The sequence below is a fragment of the Pempheris klunzingeri genome, chromosome 11 (genome assembly GCF_042242105.1).
Source record: "Pempheris klunzingeri isolate RE-2024b chromosome 11, fPemKlu1.hap1, whole genome shotgun sequence".
Classification (NCBI taxonomy): Eukaryota; Metazoa; Chordata; class Actinopteri; order Acropomatiformes; family Pempheridae; genus Pempheris; species Pempheris klunzingeri.
Window position 1 is genome coordinate 8,838,750 of NC_092022.1, and position 23,889 is coordinate 8,862,638.

The 23,889-nt window shown below is 42.4% G+C and overlaps 2 protein-coding genes across 3 annotated transcripts in view; both read right to left on the reverse strand.

Annotated features, from left to right (window-relative positions):
* Positions 1 to 528: 528 nt before the first annotated feature.
* pdpn (podoplanin) lies at positions 529 to 10,821 on the reverse strand. Of its 2 annotated transcripts, XM_070840331.1 has the most exons (5): positions 10,353 to 10,821; positions 3,889 to 4,266; positions 3,457 to 3,565; positions 2,981 to 3,029; positions 529 to 2,141 (listed from the first exon to the last, which is right to left on the reverse strand). In XM_070840331.1, exons 1-5 carry the CDS (start codon positions 10,414 to 10,416, stop codon positions 2,085 to 2,087), a joined length of 657 nt encoding a protein of 218 aa, XP_070696432.1. In that variant the 5' UTR covers positions 10,417 to 10,821; the 3' UTR covers positions 529 to 2,084. The 2 variants fall into 2 exon arrangements, with proteins under 2 accessions (XP_070696432.1, XP_070696433.1); XM_070840332.1 differs by lacking the exon at positions 2,981 to 3,029.
* Positions 10,822 to 13,336: 2,515 nt separating this feature from the next.
* The window catches only part of LOC139209297 (forkhead box protein J3-like), a 57,677-nt gene continuing 47,124 nt past the window's right edge, over positions 13,337 to 23,889 (reverse strand). Inside the window, exons 8-13 of the mRNA XM_070838945.1 lie at positions 23,017 to 23,230; positions 19,813 to 20,103; positions 17,361 to 17,462; positions 15,606 to 15,878; positions 14,648 to 14,776; positions 13,337 to 13,908 (exon numbers count right to left, since the gene is read on the reverse strand). Coding sequence (XP_070695046.1) covers positions 13,784 to 13,908; positions 14,648 to 14,776; positions 15,606 to 15,878; positions 17,361 to 17,462; positions 19,813 to 20,103; positions 23,017 to 23,230 — 1,134 coding nt within the window. The 3' untranslated portion in view covers positions 13,337 to 13,783. The remainder of the gene's footprint in view (positions 13,909 to 14,647; positions 14,777 to 15,605; positions 15,879 to 17,360; positions 17,463 to 19,812; positions 20,104 to 23,016; positions 23,231 to 23,889) is intronic.

A 23,889-nucleotide genomic window follows, 5' to 3' on the forward strand; every position in this document is an offset into this window, starting at 1 on the left:
AGAGGAAGCCAGACACAGAGCATCTCTGTGCGACTCACAGCCTACTGTTGGAACCTTGCCTCAGCTTAACAGCACTGTATGAAAAAGTCCACAACATGACATAAAAAACACACCTAACTGTCAGAGGTCTCAACCGACTCAACGGTTCGAGGCCATATGTTCCTCCATATTTGGTGCTGTTTGCTGCTTTTTTTAAATTTGAAGCATTACTTAAACGGGCCAATCAGAGTGCACTGCATGCTGCTCATGTGGAAGCTTGTTAATGCTTAGTGTGAATTGCGCTTGGAAATTAAAAAAATAAAAAATAAAAAAGTGTGTCATGAGATTTTAACTGTCACAAGTATTTTGGCCTGTTTCAAGACTGAAAACAGAGCTGCTCAAGAATGTGTTGACTTTTAGGGCGTTGCCATGGAAACTACGTCATCTAATTGATAAGAAACATGTCGGACAATACGGACATATTTGAAAAAGAGATATTTTCATGGAGAAAAGAGAGGTTTCAGTTAACAAATTCAATATTTCATGGAGTGTTTTCAGTTTTTTATTGAAACAATATGAACAAAAACACTGCAATTAAATTAAAAGGGTTCAAACAAATCAGATGGCACAATTTAAAGACCTAGAACTGATAATATGTGGCAAAGCAGAAGGGAGGAAACAAACGCATGTCGTTGCAAACTTTTGCAGTGTCTAAAGCCATTAAACATTACATCACTCATTCAGTGCACATATTAAACGAATTTGTAAAGCAAGCAGAGCTAAGCTGAGACTTCATTATTTGTACACCCATTTAGCACACTTACAATTGCAAAAATAAGAAGGGCATTACTGCCTAACACTGTGCACTAAAACTAAGTGCGACTATAAAATGTCATCGTGTGTACACAATCTGGGGTTAGTCCAATTTGAAGACTGGATGGCTGTTCTGGTAATCTAACTATCGACAGAAGTACTACGGACACATTGTCAAGACAATGCTATCACTATGGCTAATAACCAATGACTGTGTGTAAGCCTTCATTAGGAACAAGCCAGAAGTCATCAAAGCTGTTCTTTTTGGAATGGGTGGCAGAAAAGTACAGTCAATTCACATTAATAATGCACTTCAAAAGTTAAAATCCTCCTAACTACCTAGAGAACACCAGAGACAGTGGCACAAACCCTTCTGCTAAATTTCACAGATATGTATTAGGTTTTTATATGTCAGTGTTAAAGTGGGCAGAATGTCACGTTACTCTTGCAAATGAGGGTGCCTTTTCTGTTCTGTTAGCCCCATGATAGCGCTCAGAGCTCATGAATGTTATGTCAAACAACTTCTGCACACGGTGCTTCATACAGTTGGCCAACATATCAAGGATTCTGGCTACATGAGATAATGTTTTAACTGGTGCTCAGGGATGCTTTAAAGGTCTGTTAGCCACAAGAATAGCCTACGGCTGCCTGTATGTACTGTGTATTCCATCATATCAAATGCTAGCCTATGCAACTACAACATATGAGAAAGTCATTAGCTGTATACTATGTAGTCCCCTTGCATTGTATATACATCCTGTGGAATTTGTTACAGTCTCTCCTGCTTTCTTTCCTGCTCCCACCTTCCTTGTGTGTTTAATTTCCTTTATTTTTGTCAGTAGGCTATTTTCCATTTTTATGTCCTCTCAAACTTCCATGCAAATCTAAATCAGTCCCTCTTTAAACCAGAGAGATTTTACCCTTAGATGTCAGATAATCCCCTACATTTATTCCCCCCCCCCTCTCTCTTTTTTTTAACAAAATCCATTTGAAAAGGCCTGAAATTCTGTGTGACATCCTGCCGTCACCTTGTTTTGTTCTCTCCGAGGGAGTAGGGGAGCACAGAGCCTTTTATATCAGCGGCTCCTGGGGTTCAGGGAGGTAACGGGAGAGGTGAGGATGTTTGGCCATGTACCCCTCTTGTCTCACATACATACAGTACATACATAAACACACACACGCCTCCCTCCCCGTCGTTTTTGGCAACAGTGTCCTGGAGTCCTGGTTAGATTAGTTTAGTTCTGGTGTCGTGCTTGTTTTCATGATCGGAAATGACGTCACAGCTCAGTAGTTCAGAATTTCCAGAACTTTGGGCGCTCCTGCTGCTTGGCCGACTTTTTCCTCAAGGGCTGTGGGATCAAAAGAGATAGAGTCAGTCAGCGGTTGAAAAAGGAGGATTATTGTATCTACAGTACCTGCGCTTCAACCTAGTGTAAAGTTAATTAATCTGTGCACTTGTTTTGTTTAGTGTCATTTCATGGTGTAAAATTAATTTCTCCATTATGAGGACACATGAACACTGAAAACAAAATGGGTGGTGGAAAAAGCTGATAGCTTGTAGATTTAATTAAAAGATTAAATATGTAGGTCAATAAAAGAAACAACAAAAGGTTTACACAAGAGGTGTGTTTATCAAAACTTTTAAAAGGGAGGCATTTTGTTTTAAAGCCAGGTTTCTTGGGAATTGACAAGATTAGTTTTTGGACCCCTTTTAGACTGTAGCTTAGGTCAGCGAGATCTCAAGACGATGTACTGTGAAATAAACAGCAAATAATAAAATAGACCAGAGATAGACTGATAATTAGAAAACCAAACAGACGTTAAAAACTATGTGTTGCTGCTCAACTTCTGACAAACACAAGTCCTCTGTTTCTAGGGATCAAATTAAGCTTTTAAAAAAAAGAAAAAGAAGGAAAAAAACAAAAAAAATCTGCTTGATGACCATTGGCCACGTAGGCAGACACTGAGTCAATAAACAAGCTAATTTAGAGGCCAAATACAGCCAGTTGACACCATGAATGCCCAATTTTCCTCCTAGGGCCATGGGACTGCGTGTCAGCGAAAAGCAGCAACAAGCATTTGTCAGTTGTTTTGGGGGAAAAGACATCTGTTACACATCTGCGAATTAGAATCACAATGGGCAAGGGGTTAAAATGATTAACTGAAAGAATCAAGTAGAGGAATTTACAGAAACCACAGTGCTGTCTTTTTTTGCAGGTTTTTTGTTCTTGGCAGGCCTGTGACATAAGAAAAATTCATTATTAGCAAGACATGCAGCTGACAGTATTCTCACAGTGGAGGGTGTGGTCCATGGGAATACTGTCACTTCGATGAAACCTCTGTTACTCTCACGAGGGAAGGTTGACTTTCAAACATGTTTAACAGTGGAGACCAATTATGGTCGAAATGCTACGCAGTTGGTGTTGGGCACACGAGGCCATCTTATCACACTGAGCAACTCTCTCTCTCCAAAAGCCATTACATCACTGCCTGTGTTATTCCATCATAGGATGTGTCAGTGATGACTAAAAGCTCATGCTGTTTCACTCCATATTTAGAGGAAGCCAGAGGTGTTGACTCACTGAACAACATTAATATAACTATCTGCATTCACATGGATTCAGTGTGTGAATGTGCATCCACCAGTAGAGGGGAGTTACTTACGAGTATTTGCCCATCCTCCTCACCACCGCAATCACCACGGCGATGACAATGACCATTGCCAAAAGAGCGCCAATCACGATTCCAACTACTTGGCCAGAACTAAGACCCGCTGTGGGACAGAAAGACAAGAGTATGTTATTTTTTCCCCGACTTCAGTTTGCTTTTGATAACACTATTTTTCATGGTATGTGTAGACCAGTGAAGGCATAGTAAGTTTCATGGGTAATTTGACACTACGAATGAATCAAATGCCACATCTATCTATGAGATTATTAATAACCTCTGAGAACCGCTTCTAGCTCTCCAAAACAGTTACACTTTCACATTATGATCACAGAGTTTGTGTAGCATCATATCAGTCGATAATAACGCCTGAGTTCAAACTGACCACCTTTACGCTGCCCCAGCATCCATCCATCACATGTTCCTCACCCTCTGTGTCGTCTTCAACAACCACCTCTTCATTCGTCTCTGACTCAGGGGCTTCCGTCACCACTGGTTGGGGCTCAGCATCTGCTGCCTCAGTGGGGGCTTCGGTCTCCACAGCAGGAGCGTCAGTGATGAGGGGTTCTGATGCTGTAGTAGCAGCAGCAGCGGGGCCTTCTGTCTCAACTACAGCCTCCTCAGTGTTGACCAAGATGGAAGGAGCCTCGGTGACGGTTTCTGTTGCGAGTTCGTCAGCGGACACAGCTGGTTCAGTTGCAGGAGGACCAGTGACAACAGTAAAGTCCTCTTTTGGAACCTCGGTAGCCTCAGCTGTGTCTGCTATGGGCTCAGTGAACGCATCATCCACAGGGAGCTCTGTGGGGCCTGAGGAGAGCAATTAGAGACCACAGATGGTTTTACACACAAGCATAAATGTAGGAATACAATAAGCTGCTGTGAATGTGGAGCTGCTTTTGTAGAGGATTTTTGTTGCAATTGTATATATGTATATTGTATTTTCCATATGTTATGCAGTCCACATGGTGCTGTGGAGAAACTCCCTTACGTAGAATGGGCAAAATGTAAATGTTCTTTAGTTGTACTCGAACACAAAGGCCTGTGATCTTCTCAAAGAGCATCTTTTATTTTAAATTTGACACTATGACAAATTTGCTGAAATTTAACTTGTTGTGATTAACTTGGATTTATCTATGGATTATCTGTGAACTTTATTATTATATCTCAATATGAGAACTTTATAACAATCCAATTATATAAAGAGACAATAAATTAGTATCAAGACTGAAAGGCAACTGAAACAGAAAAGACCATCTGTCAGAATGGGCACTGAAATAAGTCAGAAACAGACAAGATAAATGTTTAGATTCATCTCTGGCATGATGGTGTGATGACTTTCTTCTTTGTCACACTCTGTCCTAACACTCCTCCCATGCACATGGCTACCGTGACAGCGTGACCACCACACCCCGTGACTTCATAAAATCTACATCCCCCCTTCATCCTGTCTTTAAGGCTCCGTGCTAGCACACTGGCATGCCACATCCTCTGCCTCATTTCCTGTGGAGGGAACTGCTGCATGAGAGGAGGGCGCGGGAAGGCCTGTTAACCCTCAGCCACGTAACATGTGCAGTCATTGAGGGGATTGCAGGGACAACGCCTGATCATGTGAGAATGGATGAAATCAGTTGTCAGTTGACAGCAGTTTTTTGAAGATAATCTCAGGAGGGTCTAAATCTTCTTAGGGAGGTTTGGAGTAACGGTGGACTGAGGAACTGCTAGCCATGTATTCTGAAAGCATGTATAACTTTTGTTTTTCTCTCTTTATTCATAGAGATATGTATTATTGTTGTCCACTATCAAGTTTTGAAGTCAAGTTTTGTCAGAGATCAAGACTGTCTGTGCTTGCAGTAAAATGGAGGCTCCTATTTTGCATTTAGCAACTGTACAAAGACATGTATTTATCCTTGTGTCTTTCATCAAGGTCTGGACTATGAAGCAGTCTCGGTTCAACCTAATCATTTCCCTCCAATAACCCTAACTCCATCTCCCAACGTTCAACATCCTCCCAGCCACAACTGAAAGCTTATCCTGGACAGCACTGCTTCAAAATTAAGGAGGTAGATTTCAGTGTGGCACTAAAATTACGGTCTACAGTTAACTTTCCACTGACAAGATGTTGGCCTGAAATTGTTTGGAGAAAAAAAAAGTCCATTTAAATCCTCTTCTCCCTCAAAACTTTCTTACTCTAGAGAGCAGAAATTAGCTTCTTTGTGAGTTTTCTAAACTTAGGGCCTGACATCATGCTGTCTCCATCTTTGTTTTCTCAAATTGTTCTAAATACGTGAAATAATAGAGAATACTTTACAAGGGTAAAAATAACTCTGAATGGCTGGACTTGTTTAACAACCCGTGCAGTTATTCCTAGTCCTGTGTTGACTAGCGTGTTCATTAGCAACAGGCGGGGTAAATATAACAAAACATTTGTTCTCACTGCAGCAGAGAACCAAAGGGGGTTTTCAAAAGGCGACTCGGACTGTTTGTTTGGAACGTCTGTAAGCGATGATAAAATGGTCTGTGCTTCACAGAGTATGGTCGTACGCTATGTGTAATCGCCCCCGCAACCTCCTCCAACAATTGCTTCATTATGTGTACAGTTCCCACAATTAGCTCTGAGTAGTATTTCCTCCCCACTGTGGTGACGATCCTAAATACAGCTGCATTAGTGAGCAACACAGTAAGACTGTTACGGTCTACATCCCTTCTCCACTCTTTTCCTTTTAATCTACTTCTCGTTCGTCTTCCTCTCCGTGACCCTGCCACTCCCTAAGGATAGGTTTGTTGCTGCTGAAACCTTTGAGAGGGCTGAATCCCCGGAGAGGAAGAGAGAGAAAGAAAGAGAGGGAAAGCAAAAGGGTGGGGTGGGGGGGGGTGGCTCTGAGGGAACGGCTGGGGAACAGCCCCGTGTCCCTTCTGCTGCTTGATTTCATGTGAACATTGTCTGTCTCTAGTTTGCTGGTTTGCTTACAGCACGGTATGCGTCTGTGTGTAGTGGTTTGCAAGTATGTAAGTGACCCTCTGTTAATCCTCGGGGGGGGGGATCGGAGCACAGGGGCCGATGCAGAGCAGGACCCCTAAAGCTAAGAGGGATTTCTACCAACACAGGGGTTTGAGTGTGGGTCTCTCTAGATATGTGAGCACCATGTAAGCTCAGTCATGCCTTTGTGTATCTTGACACTCACAGTTTTCATGTGTCTAACGATGACCAGACACATTAAAACCTCAGAGCTCAAGGGGCATTGCGAGGAAACTCAGCTCGACACACCCCTCAGCACGTAAATGCACCGCATTTGGAAGCAACACCAGCTTCTTTTTCATGCTTTCAAACCCAGACTGAGAAACGTTTACGTAACTGCGGCGCTCTCCTTATTCTTCCAGATTTTCAGTGGTGCGCCCAGGTCGTTTTACCCAGGATTACATCATGTTGACCACATGTGCTCTCTCGCATCCATTTCCATGTGAAGCATGAAACAGCCTGAAATCATCCTGCCAGTTAACAAGCGTCAGCAAGTGCCAGTGAGTTCATACAGCATGTGTTTATGTGTATGTAAACGTATGGCTGTCTCAGCCGAAGACTGGTATGAAAGGGTATTGATTCGCCAAAATTACATAACATATTTTCTCACTTGACTTTTCTCACTCGTTAAAAGTTAAGCCGAGCACAAAAGTTTATGGACAACAAGAAAATAACACAGCAGGTAACCACAAGTAGGAAACAAGTGATGATGCAGTCTGTAAAAATGGTTCCAGAAAATAATTTAAATAAGTGTTAGCCTTTGACTGGTTTTTAAATTTCCCTCAAAAAATGTTGGGTGAAGGGATGTAGGTATACAAGGAGGGGAAGGGAGATGGAGCGTAATAGACAGGCAGGCAAAAGGAGTTACAAGTAGTAGAAGTGGTAAAGGAGCACAGTAGAAAGTCTCCATGTGGGGCTTCACTCCTGCCTGGCATAAATAAACCTCCAGAGAGAGTAAAAGAGTGACGGAGGAACACCACGATATACAGTGTGAGACAGGAAAGGAGGGAGTAGCAGCTTCCATCCATTACGATCACAATCAGCTGTCACTGAGGCCCCCCATTTGTGTGTGTGTGTGTGTGTGAGAGAGAGAGCTACTAATTCACAGTCCTGTGTAGGAGGGAGAGGGTCCATGCAGACAGTGTGAGGGAGTGTGAGTGTGTCCACCTTTGGAGCCCAGGAATGTTTTTGCGGCGCTGGAGGAGGGAAATGTGAGCGAGATAGGCGGCCTGCCCATCTTACTGCACTACTGTGAGACATGGTACGGTGTAACCTCCCCCGCTCGACCAGTAGGAGTCAGCTGTGGAGACGCTGGGGTGCGCCATGCACTGCAAACTGGGGATTTGAAGCAGGAGCCAGGCTGGAGTGGAATATTCTCAGCCATTCTTATCACAGACGCAGGACAATGAGGAACGGATTTTTTCCCCTCCTGGTCTCACTTAGATAGGAGGACATGCAGCGGGTCCCATCTGGCCTCTATTGCCAGGGGCAGAAACTGGCCCAGACCTGCAGTACATCAACTGGACCTTTAATCTTTGGCCTAACAGGTCTGATTAAATTCCTGAAATGCAATGAATCAGGGCATAAAACATAAAACCACTGCAGAGATCACAAAATAAACAGATTGTGCTGTGGCATCACTCACATCAATCACGCCTCCGAACTTTCTCCTTTTCTACTAAACTAAACATCATCTCCAACCAACAATTTCATCAAGCAAGCTATGTAATGTATTTCTAATCTTGCTAACCTTCAAATCCAACTCCCACATCATAAAACACCCACCCAGTTGTGTAAGTGTTCCTTAGTCAGCAGCTCTTTTTTCTCTTTCTCCTGCACCATGTCTCACCCTGCAGCACACGTAGGTGCTAGAGATATGAGACATTTGTGTCAGTGCTCACAGAAGAGACACACACACAAAAAAACACTCCCCAGGGACGTTTGGGCCATACTCTGAAGCCCTGCTACAGTCTTGAGCCATCAGGGATTGGGCTTAGTCCCGGCCAAATTGGCCTCAGGCTCCTTTCCATAAACAGATGTTTCTTTCTCTTTGCGGAAAATTTTGGAAGTATGACTGAACTGTTTTTTTTTTTTTATATACTCAGTTGACGTGAGAAGAGCTCCTTCCTCACAGTCCCTCTTTACCGGCATGTGTCTCATATTTGGAGTACGAGCGCAACATTTGAGTCATTTCTAGAAGTGGGCACGGACAAAGGGCATTGACCTCTCCCTTCAGCTGCCAGATGTGATAGGCCCAGAGAGGCAGACAAAACTCATTAAGAAGGAGACCGGAGGAGGGGGGGGGGGAGGCAGCGGTGTGAGGGAGGAGGTGGAGGGTTTTACAGGATACATGGGGTTTGCTAGTTAAGTGAGCAGGAGCGAGGGAGTTAAAAGACCCCATTTGTGATGCAAAGATGTGGAATGAGCCATTTTCCTCGCTCCCCATTTCCTTCGGAAAACGGAGACAGCTGAGTTGAGAAAGATTCTGATAGTTAGGACTTTTCAGAGTAAACTTCCATGGAAATGAGGCAGGCACGTCGTCTCTGACCGGTAAAGGTTGTTGTTTAAAAATAGACCCAGCCCCTCTCTACCCCCCCCCCCCCCCCCCCCCCCCCCCCCCCCGTATCTACACCAACCCTGTCCCCCGGGGTCCAGACTCATCAAGCTGGAACAGGGGAACGGGGCAGAGAGTTGGAGAAAGGCGGAGGGCTGTTAAGAGACAGGACGAGGGGGGTGGAGTGGGAAGGGGCGAGGGGGGTTAAGTGGTAAAGCTTGATACCCCACCAAAGATGGGTAAATGCCAAGGGGTGGCGCGCCGCATGGTCTAACAACACGCGGGTAAAAGAGGGTGGGGCGCCTCTTAAAGCTCATCACATACCGGGTGTTCTCTCTCTTCCCGTCCCTTGCTCCTCTCTCATCCATATGACCCTCTTAAATATAGAGCCTCTCTCTATTAATACACACACGCAAACCAGCCCTGCCCTGCCCTACAGTTCCCTCAGGCTTCAGCCACACCCCCGTGCCTGCTGCTTCCCCTGGGCAAACACTGTTGGTCAAATCAAAGGAAGGAAGCAGAAAGAAAGGAAGAAATGTTAAAACATACATATAGGGAGAGAAGGAGAGGCAAGAGAAAGCAGTGATGCTAAGAGAAAATCAGGGAAAAAGGGAGAAAGCAGTTGCAGTGAGAGAGAAATGTGAGAATCAGGAGTAAAGTGAGAGGAGACAGCGGATAAGCTTTCAGATAAATGTGTACGGTGTATGTTACAGTTTACAGCCCCCCTCCATCCCTCCCTGTGTATGAGCGCCGTTTTGGGAGCCTTCCAAAGGATATTCCTTTCTTCTCTTAGCCAGTGCCAAGAATTTACAGACACGAGGCAGCAGAGCTGCCGCTATTACATCACATTTCTCCCTCATGTCTGCAAATCAAACTTGGTAGTGTGAAAATGAGAGACACAGACAGAGGGTTATCTGTTAAAATCAACAGCAGCTATCCAATTTGAGTTGCCCTCTCTTTGTTAAATTAACACCTTCAACCAAAGTTTTGCTTTTCCATCAGACTGATTCTCAGCTAAGGTGGAACATATGGGCCGGACAATTGTCAGAGGCAGTTTTCAGTAATGACTTAACAGTTAAAACATGAAAAAGTACGTAAAGTGTTGATAATTATTTGAACTGAAGAACTAATTAATGACTATACAAATAGAACTGTAGTTTAATTTACTCCTGAAACCAGCCTTCAGAGAGTTATTGTTCATTCAGCAGGGATTAAAACAGACAAAGAGTGGTGTGGTGTGGTGTGGGCACATGGAGGTAGTAGAGGGAGCGAGAGGACACAGTGTGCTAACAGCAGGACGGTGATAACGGAGAGTTCACTTACTTGCATGTGTGAAGGCACAGAAAGGGCCAACCAGGGCCAACAGGAGCAGCAGCTGAACATTCATCGTGGTGGAAATGTTTCTCCTTCAGTCACAACCTTTAGGGACTCCCACAGGGCAAAGAGCACGACACCAGAGCCCTGCACACACCGCTGCGCACACGCCAGACACACACCAATCAGCCTCTCCGGAGGGGAAGGGTTGAGGACCAAAAGAAGGTCAAGAATGAAAATAAAGTCTTCAGGAGAAGTTTGGAAAAACAGCAGCCTGAGATCCTTTTAACTTGTGGAGGTGAAGGCGAGCGGGCCGAGCCGGGGCTGGTCACTCTCACAGATGGAGGAGTAAGAAAAAGAGTGGTGGAGGGATGTAGAGAGGACAAGAGAGAGGAGAGGAGTTCTGGTCACTTTGAGGAAGTAAAGGGAGAGAGAGGGACTGGCACACAGCAGGAGAGAGAAAAGAGAGTGTGTTTGAGTAAGTGAGCTCAGAGTGGAGGAGGGGTGCTGGTACTGGTGGTGGGCTGGGCGGGTTGAGGAGCAAGGGGCAGGTTGGGCTGGGAGGAGGGCGTCTGGATCGGGGCAGTAAGGTGGTCCCTCATGAGCGCAAACCCTGCAATATGAGCAGCACACGCACACTCACACACATAAATACACACTCGGAAAAACTGATAAACAGACTGTTAATGAATTTAGCAAGACAAAACATGGACATTGAACTATCACTGGCCAGTTTATACAGTTAGAAAGCTAAAGCAACAAGCTTTATAAGTGCTTTCTGAATGAATGGAGCGAGATGTAAACAAAGCTGTGAGCCGCCTTAATCACAGAGTTAAGAGCCAAGAAAGTGCCTGCGATAGAACACAGCTTCACCAGATGTTACCTGTCACAATATTTAACAGTATTTAACAATTAAAAAGCAAACAGTGAATGAAACAAGCATCTGTAATGCGTCTCTATTGATCTGTTAAATCATCAGTCTAAAAGTGGCTGAGCACATCTGCGGCTGACAGACAGTAGCAAGCGAGAACAGCTTTTTCAACAGGTTTTCCGAGTGAAAAGGAGCCGTAAATACAGTTAGAACATTGTGTGACTTTCACACAGGCAAGCATGGGTGGTCTGCTGAGTTTACATGTGATGGAGGGCAAACAAACTGTTGCTTGGCACTAGGCTGACACCTGTTGGACAACAAGCTATGAGGGTCAAAACAGCACAATGCCAAGGAGGAAAAAGGTCTCTCAATAACATAAAACTAAGACTTTTGTTTTTTTTGTTCGACCTGAAAATTCATATTCAAATTTTTACAAACTTTAAAAGACTGGAGCAGCGTTGTAGATTTAGAGTCAGGTATAACACAGCAACTCATCCAGCATCATTTAGAGGTTTTTATAGGACTGTTAATTCAGATATGCTAACAGCTGATGAAATAAGGACAGCAGATGCGAGGTTAGCGCAGTAAAAATGGTCAATGACATTTTAATAAACACTGAAACAGATTGTAACTGCTGAATCGCCATACACAGATTATTTATGACACACAAAACGCCAATGCCAATCTTTTTTTTTTTATCACTTATTTACAATATACTGACGGTATGTACATACTGTGTCTCCTGAAAGACAAATAACAAAATACTTTCTCTCCATTTGCTGTTTTCTTTTTATCAGTCTGTGTTTTTCAAGGGCAAACATAGGAATAACATACTGTTATTTACAAGGACAACAACACACAAACATACGAGATATATATGCTGGTCACTGTAATACAGCATTTAATGGCAATAATAAAGAGTATTTTTCTTTTTTTTTCTACAGTGAGACCTTGTTTTGACCATTCGAACAATCACTGAGATCTTTCAAACCAAAGGGCACTTTAAGGTCCCATGTTTCACTGTGTACCCACTTAATACAAACAAATTACTTGTTTTCTTATGTATATTTTTTGAGCTGTAAGGAGCTGTATGCTAAAGGAAATCAGAGGACTATACACACTTGTACACACAGACAAAATTAAACATCACAGTAAAAAAACGTTGAGCATTTGAAACTTTTGTTTAGACCTTGCTCTTTTGCTGATCTATTATTTTTTAAATGTCTTTTGAAACAAAGAAATAAAATGTTCACCGTTTTCTTTTATTTCTTTCATTCACTAGATGCTATCAAGTTTGGTGTTGTGCAAAAACTGCTCGTCGTCTCCTAAATGAGGCATCTTGAAATCACGGCCGACCTTCACCGCCTGGTCATGAGTGATATGCACTTTCCCAAAATCATAAAACCTTGAAAAACTTAACTATATCTCAGAAAACGACATATTACTGTTGACAAAGTCCAAGTCTAGCCAGCGTCTCATTTTCATTTAAATTAGTGGCTGTTGTTTGAGCTACTGAAAAGCTTATTCCACAGTATTTTATATCAGGTAGCTTATAAGGTGACAAATGAAGATTTTAAACTTTTTGACCACAGTCACCACGAGGCTCGCTGTTCGCCAACAGGAAGTGAACACTGACAGCACCGCACAACACGCAGTAACCTCACATACGGAGATGTAAATGGCTTTGTGTTGGTCTGGCATGGTATATGACTGTAACACCCTGAGAACATGGCACTATGGACGGTTCCCCACACACGCAGTAATGAATTTAAAATGATAAAATGAATGGAAAAGTTTTAGAAGGTGTCCAATGGGATAGAAAAGATAAATAAAGAGCAGATTGTGGTGCATAGAACTTTTTTAGGCAATAGATGCCATATGGTGCTTGTTCTACCCAGCAGGTGGTGCTCCACTCGACCATTACTGATTCAAGTTGAACAGGTACACCATCATTATTTTCATCAAAAACCCTCCTTCAAACTGTAGTTGAATTAAGTTGAACAAAAAATGTTACAAGGAGGATGAAACAGACCTGCTGAACGTGTGTGTCAGACAGGCCAAATGATTCTTATTATTATTATGAGAGTTTGGAGAGGACAAGTTTTTCTATTCATTTCAGGCACAGGTGCTGAAACTTTGCAGAAATGGGACGCAAGTTGTAGCAAGAAACAAAAAAAGATTTAAACAAAGCACAGACAATTTGACAACACTTTGGCGACTGGTAACCCTGTTGGCACTGAGACAGTTCTGAGAGCTTCAGGCGTCCATTTGCTTCGGACGATGTGTGTTTTACATCTTGGCTTGGTCCAATCCCGTGTAAGTCTCTTTTTTTTTCTTTTTTTTTTTTTAAATGATTGTCTTTAGACTCACCATCCACTTGTATCAGAAAAAAAGGCCAGCAAGATCAGAAAAAATGACTTTCCGTTCTGTTTTCTGTTGGATTGTCTTCTGTTTATTTTCACACGGGTGAAAGTAGCACGTCAACCAGTTCCATACCTCACCTGTCAGCACATGTACTCCCTCATTCCCAGTCTCTCTCTTCACCTTTCTGTTCCACCAACAGCTTAGTTTAGACGATGGAGTCCCAGTCGAAGTCGTCCTGGATGTCGTCTGCAGTGAGCATGCGTCTCACCTGGAAGTGTCCCAGAGGCAGCCTGTGTTGTTGCTGCTGCTGGCTCAGCTGGCTGAGATGGCCTGAACATGGAACGAGAGCAGAAGCTTTAATATTAAAAGATACTGTTACACACACAGGGGCATTTTAGTGCTACTGCTGTGTCACTGCCGGTAACTGAATTAGTGGTGAGAGAAAATTCTCTGGCTCCTGATCATGTCAAAAAACGTTTTGATGCTTGTCACAAAACCTTAGCATTTCATGGATTAGATGACTGAATTAATGTTTGAAACCAAATTTTACATCTTCATAATTAATTTCTGTAAAAACTGTTTGTCTCACAAATACATGAAGACATGACTATCAGTTTACTACACATGGTTAGTACTACTTGGCCTGTGAAAATAGCACTGGAAGAGCTTTGTCATATAAGACAATTACAAGTGGCATCTCTTGTGTCATAGGAAAAGTAGGATCCTCTGTTTTTAGAATCTGACCCATACAAATGACTAGAAGTCAGGATCAAGTAGCCACTGCAGCATCAAACTTAATCATTCTTTCTAAAAATCTTTTAAAGTCTCTTTTGAGTCCTACCACACCTACACTTTATAGAAGTGCAATACTAAATGGCTGGACTACCCGTTTAATTGTACCGGTTACTTTGCTGTGTTTACTTGTGATACACACTTCACTAGCTCGCTCACTCACTCACTACTAAATACTGATACTGATAAAACACTGGCAAAATTCTAAAAAAACACACACACACTCGCATGCCTATAAACCTGCCTACACATATACACTCTATGTGCTCCTCCTGACCTGTTAAGAGAGCGTTGGAGGAGTCACCTGTCATGGTGGGAGCTGTGTTGCTCATGGGAGGCATGTGGGGGTATCCTGGTGGGCCCATAAGAGAGGAAATGCTCTGTCTCGAGTCCATGTACATGTTCCCTGTGGGAGAACAGACAAAAGGGCAATGACTAACTGTCAGATTAGTATCCCGACTTTCACACATGCGTATGTGTCTTCGCAGAACACGAGCTGCTATCATGTGCTCACACAGTTTTACTGCTATCTTATGCTAAGCCTGAGAAATCCTGCAGAATGTGCTGTCACTCAGTGGATTTCCGACTGGTAAAATGTCCCCTCGTCTTCATATCTTTGCTCCAGTTGCCATGAAGCTGGCAACATCCATAATTCCCTTGTAAATCTATAATGGGCAAACAATGGCACAGTGAGGAGAGAGACTGTAATTCAGCAGCACCCGTCACAGCAGAACAAGTGCAGAAATGTTGCTGAATCACAAGAAACTGACTGTCTACTGTCATAGGTTGGAAGAAACTAAGGACATTTTCTCAGTACAATATTGAGATAATGGTTAAATATTTGAAACTTAGGAGATGTGATACATTTCCTCCGCTAAATTTCAGAGGGAAATATTGTTTATTTTTCACTATTACATAAATCTTGAGTAACAAGTGAGATAAGCTCATAAATTGTGGCTTTTTAAATCAATTAAATACGTTCAGTCTATAAAATGAAAGAAATTTAAGAAACCTTTTACCTGATGGCCATAATAAGTCCTACTTTTATTCAAAATCAGTATTTTTATGTTTGATAAATGTTTGAGTAGATTTAGCAATTAAAAATAAAAGGCAGGACTTTTAATTTGGTTAAGTATCTTTATATTGTGGTATTTACACTTTTACTTCAGTAAGAGAATTAAATGAAACAAATGCATGTAGTAAAATACGTGTGAAACGCTGCTGTATATACTGACCCGTGCTGATGTGTTGGTTGTGTTGGCTGTGTTGCCCGTGCTGATTGTGCTGGCTGGCCTTTGGGTGCATCGCCCCGTGCGGCTGAGCCGGGTGCTGCGGTGCTCCTGGTGGTGTCGGGTGTTGGACCTGAGGTTGCGGGTGGGTGGCGCCCTGAGGGGGGATGACCCCCGTGGCTGTGAAGAACTGGTTAATGGAGGAACACAGATCAGCAATCTGGGCGGCGTCCAGTGACCAGTTGTTGAGCTCAGCCTGCCGCATGCTCTCCTTCAGGCCTGGCAGACAGACAGAGGAGGCAGACATGGACTCTGACGGTCACTCACTGTGGAGGTTTTATCATTTTCAACAACTTGAACTTGAATGTTTCAAAGTTAGATAAAAAAACTCAGTGAACATCTATATTTCTGATTTTACTGTTTATTATCTTCACCTGCCATATTTGGCTGTTACAATCATTCACTAATGAGATACATGGCACCTAAATGTAAAATATTACAGTAAATAACCAGCTGCCGTTGCCTATGGCACCAAATCTAAAGCTATACATGTCTTTTGCATCACTTTATATACAGGACACATCTGGTTTCTCATGATCTTAAAAATAATATAAAACAATGTTCTGTGAGTGTGAACAGTGCATGTCGTAGGTGTCCAGGATTTACATGGTTAATGTTCGGAGGATTAAAGATGTGTGAGAATATGAAAAACAAAATGAAACACCAGGCTAACATGATCACTATTGTTACTAGAAAATAAAGTTCATAAATACTACAATCTTTACCTGTCTACAATGACAAACACTCAAAGCATCTCAGAGAAAACAGCAAATTATATAAAATTAACATCCAACAAATGAAAAATAAAACTGAATGTGCCACATATAAGTGCGAACATCGGGCATAACGATCCCACTTTGATTTTACAGTCACGAATGTGCTGTCTGTTCGCATTTGACACGATGTAGAACGAGACCTTGAAGTACAACATCTCCTTTTCTCATTTATTCAATTTGTCAAACAAAGACAGATGTAAGCTTCAACTCAACGAACCGCCATCTGATATTCCCCAAAATCATATTCATATGGCTTTTGTTTGGCGGCGACAGAGACGAAAGGCTCGGTGCCTGCTCTTTGGAGGTGAGCCAGACACGGTGGAGGATGGCATTATGGCGGTGTGAGGGAGGTCAAGCGCTGCAGCAGGCGAGCGAGAGAGAGAGAGAGAGACAGAGACAGAGACAGAGAGAGAGAGACAGCAGAGCCTGTGTGTGTTATAATACGACTGGCCGTTGTCATCCATCGTGTGTGGATGTTGCCGGCTTTGTGCGCTGACCGTGATAAGAGGCTGTTACTGAGCCGCGGCCTAATTGGATTATTCACATCATACAATTGGGAGGGAGAAAGTGTATGTGTGTGTGTGTGTGTGCACGTATGGGTGTGTGTTTGTGTGTAAGACAGAAACGGAGAGTGGCAACCTCTCAGATGCAGGATAATGACTTTTATTAGGCCAGTACCATTATGACACTGGATATTATAATATTGTGCCTCAAGGGCGAGTGCATATGAAAGCACAGAGAGGAATCATAATGGTTTAATCAAAGTAACTGATCGGCATCATAAGCATTTTATCAATTCTCACTGCGCTGAAACAGGCTGCAGTAGACAGCTTTATCAGTGTTGGTTTCAGACGCTGTTCACACTGATGGCACCAGGACTCTTAGCTGTGTGTGTGTGTGTGTGTGTGTACAGCATGTGTTCTACCTTGAAAGGGGGAGAGGTCTACATCAGCCCAGTTGTAGCTGGTAGCAATGCGGCAGCTCTCCTTCAACCAGTCCAGGTTGGGGTACCAGTCTGATGACATGCCTGGGAGAGAGCATACACACACACACCTTTCAAAATGCCGTCAAATTGCTGGACAAAAGATACACTGAAATAAACCAAGGCCAAAACTAATGTTTTTTGGTTTAATTAAGCTGCGGACTATTATTTTGATTAACTGCTCAGGTGTTTGATTTATGAAAACTTTGAAAATGTGGACAATGACCAGATCCAAAGGTGACATCTTCAAATTGTTTGTTTCGTCTAACTAAGAGTCCAAAACCCAAAAGTTAAGCAATTTACAGTTTTAAAAAAAAATGGACAAAAGTAACGAATTCTCACATTTGAGAAACTGGAGCCAGATAATATTCAGCTTTTTTTTTTTGGATAAATGACTTTACATTAATCATGAAGGTTTTATTCTGAGAAGTGATCCAGATTAAAGAGTGAAATTCTTCACTGCAGTCAGCCACAAGGTGGTGTGACTTCACACAGAAAAATTCCAGCTCTGCTTTTGAAAAAAAAAAAAAAAAAGATGCTTTTCACCGCCTTCACCGCCACAAACTAAACAACAATACATTCTGAGGCCGCGGATCAAAGACAGAGGGATTGCTTTCATTCATCCTCAGCTTGGTTGAGGGGAATACTAACCTAGATAAATAATGTCTGAATAGTCCCTCTTTTGGCCTGAGAGCTGTGTTGCAGAGACACAAAGGAAAAGAAAAAAAAACAAAGATTGGGAATATGAGCAGGAAAAGCCTCTGCAAAGCTTTGGAGATGCCCGTCTGTATCAGTCCAGCCTCATAATATCAAATGCTCTGGGACCTTACAGAGGAAAGAGTATAATATAAATGCAATGAGTCTGTGCACAGACAAGCCAGTTCTGGTGTGTTAGGGCGAATTGCATTTCCAGTAATGTGGCTTTGGGAGTCAGCAGAGGGAGAATCATTGTTTGGTGCTGTACAGTATCAATATATATGAAACAGGAAACTACACTTTGTAGGTTCCTTTCACAAGAATTAGAAAGAAGGTATGTAGCAGAGAAGAGAAATTGTTACATTGTGAATTCAGGCTTACAAGCTATAAGTCCTGTTCAATTTTTCTCGTTCTTTTTCTATTTTTTTCTTGTCCAAGTCCGCGTACAAAAGCCTGTATTCACTCTATGGCACGAGAATGAGAAAAACATGGAAACACACCTTGTTGTTATGACTTGCGATCATTAACCCACTATGTGAAAATGGTAACCCCCACTGCAAGTCCTGTAGCCACACCGGATAATTGAGAATCTACCCTAAATGTACTAATTTTATTGTGGTAATATTATTACTTGTAGTGTTTCGTTAGCACGCTAAAAACAAATATAAACAAACTATGTAGACTGTATAGCCTTGTTTTAAATAGTTATTTTGACAGTGTGAGTGTTAATATTGGATTTTATTTTCCTTAAACTACAAGTTACGTCACCTTTGGAGCCATTTTGACACCACTTTGTGAACTCTTCTTAAGGTCTTTCCCTTAATGGGAGATTTAATAGTCATGAGAAGTTCCCCATGTCTCCTAACTGCGATTATAACTAGGAAACAGTCGTAAATGGTTTTCCTGCTTGGCTGCTTGCATGATGTCAATAACAATAGTGACCAAGGCTCATGGGTGGTATTAAGGCAATCATTCCTGAGACTGGGTCATGACCCACATGTGGGTCGCAGGAGATCTCCAAATACATTTCCTGAATTTCCTTCAAAGTCTTTTAAGATTTATACCAGCAGTGCACTTCTGAGCCACATGATCGAGATTGTCAGCATTTCTGCTAGCGGTACCCTTTTAAATGTGCCAAAGTGCACTTATTTTGTCGTATTCATAAAGCCTTTAAAGTGTGTGTTCTTTTACTGATGAGAGGAAATAAAAACAATGAGATTGCCTCAGTTAACTCAGCCTATATGCATTAATTTGGTCTCAGTTATAAAATATTTAATGTGTTTATGTTTTCAATAACAGGTGCATAAAACATGTGATTTATCAAACAAATGGCTGGTTTACCTTTTCAAGATAATACAAGGTGATGCAGAAATGCCAGTACAAACAGCCATTTGTGCAGTTCATTTATGCACAAATACTCTGTGGTCTCCCATCTTGCTAAAGAAAACTTTGTTCATGCGATTACAGCATCTCTCAAATTATTCTGATGGCGTATGTTTTCCTTTGTGGAAAATGAAGACAACAACAGTGTGGACTGTCAAAATGTAAGTAATGCTTTGAGCTGATTCATTCAGGATTAATTCATTCACTCCAGGTGATTCGTTGTCTGCCACGCTGTCCTGTTTGGTACAATGTACTACCAGTAGGTGTCACCAAAGATGGAAATTTTTACCTCCTACACATCGGTGTCTGTTCTCACCTGTTGTGGGGCAGGTCTGTCCAGTGTGACTCTGGTGGGAGAGAGATGGGTGCTGCTGGGAATGCGCAGGGTGCTGTGGGTGCTGGCCATGCTGACCGTGCGCCTGGTGCTGGCTGTGGGCGGAGTGAGGGGAGAGGTGCTGCTGAGGGTGATGGGGGTGGTGCGACGCCTGACCGTGGTTGTGTTGGTGGTGGTGGTGGCCCCCGCCGCCGCTACCGGCACCTGGAGAGTGCTGGTAGGAGCAGGCGGTCCGAGCCTGCTGGCTGGAGTCACCGGGCATACCCATCAAACCTGGCGGGAAAGACAGAAAACACACAATATCACAGGTGAGGATGACAAACAAGAAAACACCAAAAAATTTTAACGAATAAATAAACAAAACAGAAAAAGATAAACCATCACAACAAGATGGACACATTTTTTTGTGTATAAAGTAGCTTTTCCAATTAGCAAATCATGGCTAACTGAACAGTGCTCAGCATAAAAAGAAAGAAGATGATCAAAAAGGTCAAATAATCTCTAGAGAAGTACAGGATAAAATTAACAGAGCTTATATATTGTGTAGGAATATAGTGGACTGACTTAAATTGAATTGTATATAAGGTTTGACCTTCAGGCTGCTGAAAAAATCAAGTTTATGTCCTTCATTTACCACAAACCTGACAGAAAAGACACGAAAGTAGTAGATGACACGTGTTTAATTCTTCTTACTTCAGACAGTAAATACAGTTGTGGTCAAAAGTTTACATACACTTGTAAAGAACATAATGTCATGGCTCTCTTGAGTTTCCAGTTATTTCTACAACTCTGATTTTTCTCTGATGGAGTGATTGGAACAGATACTTCTTTGTCACAAAAAACATTCATGAAGTTTGGTTCTTTTATGTCTTTATTATGGGTCAACTGAAAATGTGACCAAATCTGCTGGGTCAAAAATATACATACAGCAATGCTAATATTTGGTTACATGTCCCTCAAGAGAGTCATGACATTATGTTCTTTACAAGTGTATGTAAACTTTTGACCACAACTGTATATACCATATTTTGTCAAATCTCTCAGCATGCCACTGTTTTCTAAAAATAAACCGGGACTGTGTAATGATTTCAGTCCAGCTGCCTTTCTGTCACTAGTTACAATTTCTTTTTCTCTGACACACACATACCTCGTCTCCCTTTTCAACAGTGTCTAGTGAATTTTAGATTTACCGACGGACAGACAGCAGAGAATTCTTGTCAGTGGCTGTTTTTTGAATGCACAGGTTCACCCCAAGAGTGTGTTTTATCTCCTTTACTTTTCATCATGGATACTGACAGCTGCCGAAACTGTAAAGTAGGCAGCTACCTTGTTAAATTTCCAGACAATGCTGCATTGTTGTCTTCTCCTCAGGTATGAAGTTGGACCATGGTTGTGCTGTTCCTGCTTTTTGCTGTAGACATTTTCTGAGTGAGTCAAATGTAAATGGTTCTTCTAAGTACTTTGTTAGTGTTCAGCTGTCAATTAAGGTTGGATTATAAACATGACATGATCACCAAGTGAGGCCATCAGAGAGCGCACGTTTGTTTTTAAGCTGTTTATACCAATCTTTTGTCGAGTCTCTTGACCTTTTCCTTTATCCGCTGTTTCATTGCTTATCACCGAAAGACAGAAACTGTCTGAACAGTACTGTTAAGATCTCTTCAAAGATCAGTGGAGTGAAACAGAGGGACTTGAGTTCTTTTCGTGACCAACAAATCATAAGGAAATCGATGAGCATACCAAGTGCACCTGAGCACATCCCAGTGAATGAATTTTCACTCCTTCCATCAGGGAGTCGTCGCGCTTTACCTGCTTGTTAAAGTATCTTTTATTCCAATTTTTTTTATTCCCACTGCCATGTGTTTACTCAGTGCTTTCTGAAAAATGCTCCATGATTGTTGTTTCATGCATTTCTTTTTTAAATGTTGCCATTTACTGGAAGTGCAGGGTTTTTATCTGCCTTGGTTATGTCCTTCCTTGCTAATTTGCTGTATGGGTGTTGTGAGAGCTGTCACATCGTGCAGGGACAAATACAGTTATTCTGGATTGCAATGACACATACCCCTTGCCATGTGACATAAGAGAAAGTAGACTCTAGTTTAATCCGAATTGTAAAGAATTGTTTTCACACCCGGCTTTATGTGTTGCTCCAACCGATGAGCTCAAGCCCTAATTTCTTTATTTGATGTCCACTCTATTGTTTGACCTATAATTTATAATTTATATAAAAGAAACTGATTGCGACACCACCTGAGTCAGTTACAGTTTGGTGTGTGGTTTTGGACTCACTGTGGTTGTTCAAAGGAGACAACAAGCTCCTCTGTCAGGGTGACTCACTGTGACTCAAATTCTCAAATACAATGATTGCTGACACTGTTTCCTGCTAAGCCTCACACTGAAGGGGCCCTTTCAAGGATCCACTAAAACCATTTTCTTCTTCATTCTTTTCCTAGGTCTCTGTGTCATATCTTCTTTGTTTTCAACTAGTATTCTCATTGTCTTATCTTTTCTGCGCATGCACCTCTGACCACAAATTGAAGGGGACCTTGTCAGAGGGTGAATCCAGGCAGCAGTTGCAGGGCTCAACAGAGCGCATCAATCTCCTCAGTTACGGAGCGTACGTGGATGTGTACGGGGAGAGGAAAGCAGGAGAGGGGAAGGTGATAGGAGGATGGTGGGATGTGGGGGGTCCAAGAGGGAGGAGGCCTGGTGACCTGAAAGCTTCACGAAGCAATTAGCAAGATGCTACACAAACTTTAGAACCAATCTAATTAGCTGCTATCAAAGCTGCAGAACCCTTTGCTCTGCTCGACTGCAGATGTGTTTGTGAGTTTTTATCTCCTTCTGTTGAATTCTTCCTCTTAATTGCCTTTACTCATTTGACTGAGCGAGCCATAAAATGCAGATATGCGGAACAACAGATTGTTTATTAAAATACAATAGAGTAGGAGTAGTGTGTGGCAGAGGTTAATGCTGGAATGCTTTTACTGCCATGAAAGCCATGTTAATTCTTTCCATTTCATTAGGAGCTTAAGCTTGACAGTTATGTGCATGCAGCCTGACATAAAGGTTTGCAAGTTGTTGTTTTGTTTTTTTTCCTACAAACACAGTGTGTCAGTTAAGTGTTAGACATGCACACATGAACAGACACAATAACCCACATATAAAATGAGGTTCAACACCCACCTTGTTGTGAGAAGGACTGCTCAAAGACGCATTTGTAAAGACTGCGGAAAGAAGCGCTCAGGTCCTCGAAGTCAGAGAAACAGACCTGCTTGTCCCGCGACTCCGGGACGGGCAAACCATACTGGGGCTGTGCCGGAGGAGGTGGTGGCGGTGGCGGCTGGGTGGGCTGCTGAAGGCTCAGAGACTGGGACGAAGGATCTGAGTGGCTACTCACCTTCAAGGCAAACAGACAGGTGAGAGAAGAGACAGACACATTGTGAGAGGGAAAAAAAAAAAGTCCAACAGGGGAAAGCACTGACAGTATTGGTTTCTGAAAAATTGACTCAAAGACTGAATATTGCAGCTCAAAGTGTGAGGCTGCTGTCAGCTCGCCATGGATCATCAAGCTAAATAGATGAACCAGGTTCAAGTTTAACCAAAACTAAAAGCAACCTCATCCATTAGAGCACTACACTGACAAATGAAATAAAATATGGCTAAGTGCACATTCCTAGTAGACTACTGTTCAGCCATGACTCTCAAGTCGAGTTTTCATAATTCATTGCAACAAAAATAGCCATTTTAGTTTGGTGGAGTGGCTCTGCTCAAGTGATGGCTTAAAACAAATCTGTGCAGGCTTGACACACACTGTCCCTGAGCTCCAAAACCCCCAGCAGGACCTGAAATACACAAGATTTAATAAACACGAACATATACTGTATTTAAAATACAAGAGAAATACCTGAATGCTAATACAGGAGGAGGTTATGGTGGTGGAAGGAGTGAAAATGCTGAAGCAGGTAGTGGTATAGCAGCTTGGTCTGCACAATTTAGCATTTGTGTATGCAGAGAGAACGAGCAGCAAATGTTTATATGGAGAGCATGGTGTTAGAG